This window comes from Nannobrachium achirus, assembly GCF_963921795.1.
Source record: "Nannobrachium achirus genome assembly, chromosome: 4".
Taxonomy (NCBI): domain Eukaryota; kingdom Metazoa; phylum Chordata; class Actinopteri; order Myctophiformes; family Myctophidae; genus Nannobrachium; species Nannobrachium achirus.
The window spans coordinates 13,173,662-13,184,235 of NC_137813.1; the positions used below are offsets into that span (position 1 = coordinate 13,173,662).

The 10,574-nt window shown below is 44.5% G+C and overlaps 1 protein-coding gene across 1 annotated transcript; it reads left to right on the forward strand.

Moving 5' to 3' along the window:
• Positions 1 to 3,193: 3,193 nt before the first annotated feature.
• LOC308282660 (protein ABHD13-like) lies at positions 3,194 to 4,009 on the forward strand (the record flags this gene model as incomplete). Its single annotated transcript, XM_080723049.1, has 1 exon — positions 3,194 to 4,009. The coding sequence occupies one exon, from the start codon at positions 3,194 to 3,196 to the stop codon at positions 4,007 to 4,009; it is 816 nt and encodes a 271-aa protein (XP_080579175.1).
• Between the last annotated feature and the right edge of the window lie 6,565 nt (positions 4,010 to 10,574).

Genomic DNA, 10,574 nt, shown 5'->3' on the forward strand with positions numbered 1-10,574 from the left:
AGTATTGGTATCGCAATGTACTTGACACCAGTAAGACACCTAAGGGCGAAAATCGACTTTAGGGTGAGGTCGCGTCATCACGTCATGTCTTGGCCATCTGGCCAGTGATGTATATCGGACCAGTTACCCATATATGGACACCCCAGGTACCCATAGATTCACAAATATGGGCTTAATATTGATGACATCAGGGATCTCATAAAAGGTATTTGGTTCCCCTGGCATCACAGGGATCTCCATATCTCCATATATGGGCATAAAAGGGATTTGGTTCCCCTGACATCACATGTCAGAGCGTGAGCGTGAGAATCAGCGTGATGTCAGAGCGGCAAACCCATAGGTCGCAGTTATGTACAATGTCCAATTTCAAAGTCTTCGAATGTATGAAATGTATAAAAAATCTCTTGAAAATAACAGATCTACAAGCTCATAATGTGTTGCATCGCTTGCAGATCGACTATTATGTATAAGATATATACATATATGTATACAAGATATGTCATGTGTACATGAAGGGTTGAAGTGTCTTGTAATAATAATCAAAATCCACAAAATAACTATAGTAACTATAGTTTTCAAATAATTTTAGTGGAGTAAAAGTACAATATTTGCCTCTGAAGAAGTACCGGAGTATAGAAGTGAAAGTACTGAAAACTGGAAATACTCTGGTGAAGTACCAAAATTGCACGGTAGGCTACTTGAGTAAATGTACTGGGTTACTTTACACGCAGCGTGGCGATAGAGATGTCCTGTTGCACAGCCAGGTCTGGCCTGGCCGGCACCGACCGACCGCCGGCCCCTGCTTCTCCTCCGTGGCCCCGGGGCCCCCATCCCTCCGTCCGTCTGCCCGCGGTAGATTTATCGGCGCGGGGGCCTCCAGACCGGTGCCAAGCCATGGGCTTATGGCGGGGTTTTTATGTTTGTTGTTGGCTCAAGAAAGGATCCCAGTTTTCGAAGGAGGAATAATCCATATTTCATTTCTATCCTTCCCCCCGTCTCCCCGTCCCAACTATGTGTGTGTGTGTGTGTGTGTGTGTGTGTGTGTGTGTGTGTGTGTGTGTGTGTGTGTGTGTGTGTGTGTGTGTGTGTGTGTGTGTGTGTGTGTGTGTGTGTGTGTGTGTGTGTGTGTGTGTGTGTGTGTGTCGTGCACGAATGGTCTGGCAGAGGTGCAGTATGCAGGCAGGTCTGCGTTGTGTAAATGCTCCGGCGCATATCGAGTTGAGGCCGGTTTTATTTGCACAGTAAAATCCTCGCTGTCCGTTTAACCATCTGTGATTCAGAGAAAGCACAAATGTAAACCTTTTTTTGGGTGGGGGTGTGGATACCAATTTTAGCAAATCAGGAGAGAGAACCATGCACACAAAGATCATCTTCAATATGTTGCTGTTACTTTGTTTTATTTAGCTTCCAGTTTTCACTTGTTTCTCAACCTTTTCAGGCTGCGACAAAATAATAATATTTTAACTGGGGACCCCCCCACCCTGACGAGCACTAAGAGTTGAGGCATTACATTTTGTATAATACAGTTCTATTGTGAGAATAGCAGATCTACATGCTCACAACTGAATGACAATAGCAGGTATGAACTGACTAACTGAGTGTACAAATGGAAACAAATACTCAGTATTATGGTGGTCCTTGCAGATAAAACATTTGAGAAGTATATAAACATTTGAGAACCGCTAGTAGTGGACTATAGTTATAGTTACTATAGTCGAGAGGAGCGAGAAAAGGAGAGAGGACTGCTGGGAGGAGAGGAAACAGCGCAGACCTCAGAAGGCGGCCTCAGCACCCACAGCACAGTACATCTGCAGAAACTGCAACAGAGACTGCCACTCAAGCATCGGACTGTTCAGCCACAGTAGGGCCTGTAGTGTAACCAAACAACAGACTAATCCCTTAGCGCATACTCCATTGTCTTGCGAGACAGAAGGAAGCCAACAAGATGATTTGCACACCCACAAAACACACTACACTCATACATTCACTTCCATACATCACTGATACTACTGACCACAGACATAAAAAGGTAGACGCCTCTTCCGGCTCTCTGGTACCCGTCTCGCATTGATAGGCATTTTTGATTGACAGGCTTGGAATTCTTCTGTGTGCGTAACAGACACGGAAGGTCGGTAGGCAAATCAGAGGCAGGTTTGAATGGAAAAGTCCCGGAAAAGACGCGTTGTGATTGGCCAGTAGTTTTTTCGAGTGGCAGCCTGCCCTCGACACTTCCGCTTTTCTGCCTATCAAGTTGGACGGGTCGCTCCAATCAACTGCAGCGGTGGACGAGGTATCTAGCTTTTTATATCTGTGCTACTGACTTCCATGATTATGTATGAGTTTGTTGGTCATTTTGTTTATCCAAGGTTAGTGAATAAAATAATTTAAAATGTTCTTTGTTTGTGAGCTTCCTCTTTTGTTACAAACCGAGCCATTTGTAACACGAGTCACACTTCCATCTTACCATTTGAATTTTCCCCATTCAGGTCAATGGGGAAAGTTAATTCACCAATAAAGGAATGGCCAAATATGGAGACTGTGTATGTACTGTAAGTCCTTGTCCCGTTTATGCTCATATGAGATACCGGTATGTGATGTCATCAGTATTAAGCCCATATCTTGGAATGCCCATATATGGACATACTGTGTAAGTCTCATGTGGTCTATAATGTCAGACATCTATGATGACAGTCATCTCCATAATTGTGAAAAGTTACATTTTTAATTAAAGTCAATGGAGAAGAAAATGTATTCACAAATAAATGTATATATAAATTAAACTGTTTAACTTATCTCTTAGCAAAATGCACCAAGAATGCTGGTCCCTCATTGGCTGTTGATGGTGATGATGGTGACGTCATCACCCAGTCACTGTGTTATTTCAAGGGTTTTCCCATTGGATGATGTAAACACAGACAGACAAACAGACAGACATAGATTTGGCTAATTTATAGATGGGTAGGGTCAAGACACTTCATTTACTAATATTAATTGTGATTAGATCTATACTTATTTAGAGCAATTAGCTACCTGAGGGGACCTGGCCATGGCTATAGCAAATGAGGTTTTGGCCACTTATTTAGCAGTGTTTTACAGTATTTCCAACCTTGTTTGTCATTGTTGCTTTAGGTGCAGGCGGCTGTGCATCGGAGCTTTCTTTCTCCTGGCTCTCATACCCTCTTTAGCAGCAATCATGTACATGGTCCAGGATATGATAGTGTTCCGACCCAACGCGGTTCCCCTCGATGACTATACGCCACCCGTACCACATGAGAATGTGTACATTCACACCAAAGACGGTGTGAAGCTCAACCTCATCCTGCTGCCCTACACAGGAGGAGCTAACTCCCCTGCCCAGATCACTATCCTATATTTCCACGGCAACAAGGGCAGTATCTATGACTATGACAAGGTGTCCAATGCGCTGCAGATGCTGGTCCAGTTGAAAGCTAACGTGGTGCTGGTGGACTACCGTGGCTTTGGGAGGAGCGAAGGTAAGCCCAGTGAGGAGGGACTGCTCCTGGACGCCGAGGCCACGCTGGACTATGTCATGACCCGCCCTGACCTGGACAAGACCAAGGTTCTTCTATTTGGCCGCTCACTAGGGGGCGCCGTGGCAGTGCACCTGGCCTCAGTCAACCCCCACCATGTGGCGGCGATTATGGTGGAGAACACCTTCCTCAGCATCCCCCACATGGCAGCCACTCTCTTCCCCTTCCGTCCCGTGCGTCTGCTGCCCCTGTGGTACTACAAGAACCAATTCCTGTCTCACCAGCATGTGGCGCAGTGCCACATGCCCTCTCTGTTTGCGTCTGGCCTGTCAGACCGGCTCATCCCCCCAGTGCAGATGAAACAACTGTACGAGCTTTCACCTGCACAGAATAAACTCCTGGCCACCTTCCCTGGGGGGACTCACATGAAAACCCTGGTTTGCGAGGGCTACTTTCCTGCCCTGGAGCAATTCATTAACAGCACATTGGATGCCACTGTAGACTGCACTTTATTTTGAAGAGCCCTGTAAGCCCCAATCGTGTCCATGTTGTCTAAACATGGCCGCCTGTATGTTTACATTCAGACAAAAATCTAAAATCCTTACCTTACCGTCGCGGTACAGTGTAGCCGTGAAAATAAAGCGGTTTGCGGCGTTCTCAGCGTTTGTGGAAGTAGATTCCGAGATTAAGCCGTTTCTTTGCATCAGCAATGAGATGGAGATTATACGTTTTCTGATGCCGAGTTGCATCATGGGATATGTAGTGTTTTCGCTCACCAGTGGCTGCAGCAGCACCTGTTTAGCTGATTACCATGGTAACCATCTTGTCTCTGGATGAGATTGGCGGCGGTATAGTGTTAAAGATATGCTGAAGAGCCACACCGTTGAGGAAGTTATTGGACAGACTTCTGCTGTGTCAAATTCCAGTCAAATCTTTACCTGAGTTATAGTGCCGGAGTACTTTTTGTGGGCTCGCCTGAAAGGCGAGAACACTATGTTATCTTCATTATTGCCAGACCCATGAAATGGGTAGGCCTACATAAGCAAATGTCTGTCCGGGTTTTCTATATAAAGGGTATATATGATGATGACATGATGATGACATGCCTATAAAAGGCATGATGTCATAAATAATGATGACAGACAGGGGGTCTGGCACAACCAGGTTGACCTGGTCTAGTTTATTTACCAGGTTCAGCCGCAGACAGTACAAAGGCAATGAGGTGCAATTGGCGGAAAAACATCTGGGAGTGGTGTTAGCTGGAGTATTGGTTGAGCTTCACATGACAGTTAGCATGCTGCAGAATATAGTCACGTTGGCAAACATAAGAAATGGAGGAAAACAACAGTTTATTTGATTAAGTGTTTTTATTTTAGTTATTGCCAGACCCATGAAATGGGTAGGCCTACATAAGCAAATGTCGGTCTGTCCGGGTTTTCTATATAAAGGGTATATATGATGATGACATGATGATGACATGCCTACAAAAGGCATGATGTCATAAATGATGATGACAGACAGGGGGTCTGGCACAACCAGGTTGACCTGGTCTAGTTTAAAAATATATATTTCTTTACGAGCGAGCCCACACTGTTTTGTAGGAACAGTACTTCTAGTTACAGTACGTAGGCCTACTCCTTTCGAATCCTAGTGTGCATTTATCTCTGAGAGTGTTATGATGGATAAATGAACACCGAGGAGAAACAGCTTCCTCATAAAGGACTTTCACACAGAGGTGTAATTTCAGAATTTCAGGTGGAAAAACATATTTTTTGCCAAAAATAAGTTTAAGCACGTAAGCCCCACTTCTGTAACAGCTAAAATAGTGGATCTACAAGCTCTCGACGTGGCGCAATTGCCATCCATTAAACAAATAAAATAAAAACAAGAAGAGTTCATTTGCAAAAACAGATAAAAGCCATTTTGGAAAAAAATGAGATGACTATTGTAAATAACAGTTAAGTTAGAGTTTTATTAGAATATAAAATCAATTTTGTTGTTAAGGCAGATATATCCCATTCTAAACGCCCTCAAAGATCAGGTTTTGTAGCAAAAACAGACAAGTGACATAGCTCTTTGTTTGCAGAAACAGATAAATCCATTGGGCAGCGTGTTTAGACCATGTGATCCAAGATGGTGCCCCATTATGCACCAAACTTGTCTCAAACATTGTTCAGGGGTCTGCCATGAGGATAGTCAAACCAGGGGCCATGTGTGGCCCCCAGGGGCCATGTGTGGCTCCCAGGTGCCTATGGGTGCCATAGGCACACTGTTGCCCCATTATGCACCAAACTTCTCTCAAAAACTGTTCCAGGGGTCTGTCATGAAGATAGTCACACCAGGGGCCATGTGTGGCCCCCAGGGGCCTCTGGGTGCCATAGGCGCACTGTTGCCCCATTATGCACACTGTTGCCCCATTATGCACCAAAAGTGTCTCAAACACTGTTCAGGGGTCTGCCATGAGGAAAGTCACACCAGGGGCCATGTGTGGCTCCCAGGGGCCATGTGTGGCCCCCAGGGGCCTCTGGGTGCCATAGGCACACTGTTGCATCATGATGCACCAAACTTGTCTCAAACAATGTTCCAGGGGTCTGCCATGAAGACAGTCTTGCCAGGGGCCATGTGTGGCTCCCAGGGGCCATGTGTGGCCCCCAGGGGCCTCTGGGTGCCATAGATGCACTGTTGCCCCATTATGCACCAACATTTTCTCAAACAATGTTCAGGGGTCTACCATGTGGCCCCATGTGGCTTGTGGCTCCCAGTGGCCCCTGATATACATGGGCCCCTGATGAGGCCTGTGAGTTGGCCCCTGGTGTGACTATTGTCATGGTAGACCCATGGACAGTGTTTGTGCCATATTTGGTGCAGATCAGAGGAGCAGTGCGCCTTTGGCACCTGGGGACCCCAGGGGCCACTGATATGGCACACTGGGGCCCCTGGTTAGCCCTTTGTGTGACTATTGTCATGGCAGACCCTTTTCTCAAAGGGTCTGGCTTTTCTCAAACAATTTTCTCAAACAATGTTCAGGGGTCTACCATGTGGCCCCATGTGGCCTGTGGCTCCCAGTGGCCCCTGATATACAGGGGCCCCTGATGAGGCCTGTGAGGTGGCCCCTGGTGTGACTATTGTCATGGTAGACCCATGGACAGTGTTTGTGCCATATTTGGTGCAGATCAGAGGAGCAGTGCGCCTTTGGCACCTCGGGACCCCAGGGGCCACTGATATGGCACACTGGGGCCCCTGGTTTAGCCCTTTGTGTGACTATTGTCATGGCAGACCCTTAAACAGTGTTCATGCTAAGTTTGATGCAGATTGGAGCAATGGTGTGCCTTTGGCACCCCGGGGCCCCCGGGGGCCCCTGATATGGTACACTGGGGCCCCTGGTTTAGCCCTTTGTGTGACTATTGTCATGGCAGACCCTTAAACAGTGTTCATGCTAAGTTTGATGCAGATTGGAGCAATGGTGTGCCTTTGGCACCCTGGGGCCCCCGGGGGCCCTTGATATGGTACACTGGGGCCTCTGGTGTGGCCTGTGAGGTGGCCCCTGGTGTGACTATTGTCATGGTAGACCCCCTGAACAGTGGTTGTGCCAAGTTTGGTGCAGATTGGAGCAACGGTGCACCTTAGCACCCCCAGGGGCCCCTGAGTTGTCCCCTATTGTGCCCCCTGGTGGCTACATGTGGCCCCTATAAAAGTACAGACTACTTAAGTATGTTGTCAAAACTTTGTTTTTGCTCTCCTGTAAAATTCTGGAAATCCTTTTTGCGTCCTCGATATGGCCAAATTCAATGGTGAAACATCAATTGTGGAGTTATCTGTTTTTGATAAAAAACGACTGTTGGAGTTATCTGTTTTTGCCAAAAAAATAAGTTTAAATTAAAAGAAAAACTATTTTCTAATAAAGTTACATTTTTTATGATACATCTATTTTGTTAAGTCATTTTTACTTAGTCAAATCCACCCAACTTCAGTTTGATTGATATTACTTTGAGTGCACAATAAAAAAACTGGATTTGTGAACATTTATAAAAACGGAGTTATCTGTTTTTGCAAATGAACTCTTTATATACAAGCATCTATTTTTGAAGAATCCTGAACATTTGTGCGAATTCTCCTCAGCGTTGAAAACCTCTTGGGTTGAAACGCGTCCGCTTTGCAGTCATTTCTCTCGCTATGCATTGTACGTTTATGTGTAGGCGTCCGTAGTTGAACGAGGGGCCTTCTGGGAATCATTAAGGCCAGCGGTTTGTCACCAGGCCCTGGTCTATATGTGTTGAAGTGTCGCTGAGCAAGATACTTATAGGGCACAGCAGTGGCTGTGGTTTTGTTGTGGCACTAACAAAAATCGTCCATTAATTTTTCCCATAGAGATTTACAAAACTATTTTTATATATCAATTATTGGCACTAGTAAACCATGCCCTCTGCTCTGCTATGCCCTATAACCCCTAACTACTTCTCGGTGCTGTATCAATGCAAATACCGCTTACTGTGACAAATGTAATGCAAATGTGTGTGACAATGCATTTTTTCACTGTTTGGTGACACATCCTACTACGGAGTATGAATAATTAAACTTCATGTACTCTGTCACCCGACACAGACAATGATGATGCCAAGGAAGCCACTTCATCATCGAGTTCTTCCATGCTCTGTCTACAAGCTCTCTACAAGCTCTGTAGATTGACTGGACTTGGACCCACACCACACAAAATCATGTTTCCATCACTGCAGTTGAAAACCAGAAGCGCTGATCCAAGGGGTCCTATGGGACTTCGGAATCCGACGCAAAATGTGGATTTTTACCTTCAAAGCTGGCCTTGACACCGCCCTCAAGTGAAAGCAGGTGTGGTCACGTGACACATGACTCAGGTATCAAGTCACATCATCACTGACAGCCAGGGACACGCCGATCATGTCCTCTTCAAAGACTGCAATCCATTGAATAAAGTATTAGGCATATTAATGAAGGCATATTCGACAGGCGTGGCATAGTGGCATATTAACTCATTTACTACCGGAATATTTAACCAAACTACTTGTAATATCCCGGTTATTTTTCTTTTTCCTTACTTTTGAATGTGCTTGCAGCACACACACCCCCCACACACACATATTCATACACATTATGACAAAATGTATTCTCTGAGGAGTGACTTGCGGTCACACACAGAAAATAGCATGGTCTAGAACACGGGTGGGCAACTATGATGATGGCGAGGGCCACTATATTTCCACCTTCACTCCAGAGGGCCACATTACATATTGTTACGTCCTACATTGTCATTCTAGTATCTCATACAAAAGAAGCAAAAATAGCAGATCTACAAGCTCAAAACGCATCGCAGCGCGATGCATTTTGAGCTTGTAGATCGGCTATTTTTGCTTCTCTTGAATTGGAATCCTGAATTATTAGGGCCCGAGCACACACAGTGTGTGAGGACCCTATTGTATTTGCAAAGATTATTATTCTTCCGCCGAATGAATCGTGTTTTTGAGCCGCAAAACGTACTCCAAAAGTTGCGCAACTTTGCACACACATCACAAGTGGCGAAAAATTTCGTATTTAAAAATAATCAAAAGGGGGCGTGGCCTAATGGCTCAATAGCGCCCCCTACAAAACTTCGTGCCTCAAGCCCCACCATACGGTTTCACCCACAAGTACAAAAATCGGTACACACCTGTATCATGTCCGGACTCACAGAAAAGTCTCTTGGCGCCATGTCCGAAACCAAACAGGAAGTCAGCCATTTTGACTAATTAGTGGCGTTTTGGTTCATTTTTGGCCGTTTTCACAGGTCGCACTTTAACGAACTCCTCCTAGGGGGTTAATCGGATCAACTTCAAGTTCGCTCGGCATACTCAAGACACCTTAACGATGAAAAGTTGTGCGAATCGTGAGTTTTCGTAAAACGGCGTGCCCGTGGCGAAGGGTCAAACTTCCTTCACCAAACAGGAAGTGCCCCCTCTTCTGATTGGTCCATACTTGATTGTTCCTTTTTTTGGCTGTTACTCATCAACCGTTTATCGTACAGAGTTGTGGCTGGTATCATATGACTTGATTAAGAGTCCTTAACCTTAATTGACGCTTCCTTTGCCAAACAGGAAGTGCCCTTCACCAAACAGGAAGTGCCTCTATAACTCATGATCCGTTTGTCGTACAAACTCGCGGCTGGTGTCATAATTTTTTTTTTCTCAAAATTTTTTTTTTCTCAAAATTTTTTTTTTCTCAACATTTTTTTTTCTCAAACATTTTTTTTTTCTCAAAAAAATTTTTTTCTCAAAAATTTTTTTTCTCAAAATTTTTTTTTTCTCAATTTTTTTTTTCTCAAAAATTTTTTTTTCTCAAAAATTTTTTTTTCTCAAAAAATTTTTTTTTCTCAAATTTATTTTTTATCAAAAAATTTTTTTTGAGAAAAACTTTAAACTATCGTTAAAGTGCGACCCGTGATAACGGCCAAAAATGCGCCAAAACGCCACTAATTAGTCGAAATGGCTGACTTCCTGTTTGGTTTCTGATTGGCTGCTGGCCTTGTGACGTGGGTAGAGCTGCGAGGGCCCGGTCATTGCTGCTTGCAGCTTTAATTATTATTGTTTTTTTTTATTGGAATCCTGAAATGTAACATTTTTTATCTATTTCAAATGCATTAAGTTATATACTCATGTTAACTTTAAGAACCTAAATACAAATACATTGGACATAAAAAAAAATGTAATACTACTACTGGTCATTAAGCTACTAATATTGAATGATGGAATTAAAGCAGGTCATGTTTGGAATTGTAACAGTTCAGCTGTTACAATCAGTAATATATCAGTATTCCGGTATTAACCTGCGGGCCACATTAAGTGGAGGTGGGGGCCACATGTGGCCCCCAGGCTGCCAGTTGGCCTTGTATGGTCTAGAAGCTGACCACTATAAGATGGAGTATACATCAGGCTGCTTCACATAGCAGAGACGAAGGGGGAAAAAAAGGAAAAGCGTGTTTATGGAACCACGATGACATCAGATACCGTGACTAATCAATATGCTCTCTCTCTCTCTCTCTCTCTCTCTCTCTCTCTCTCTCGCTCTCTCGCTCTC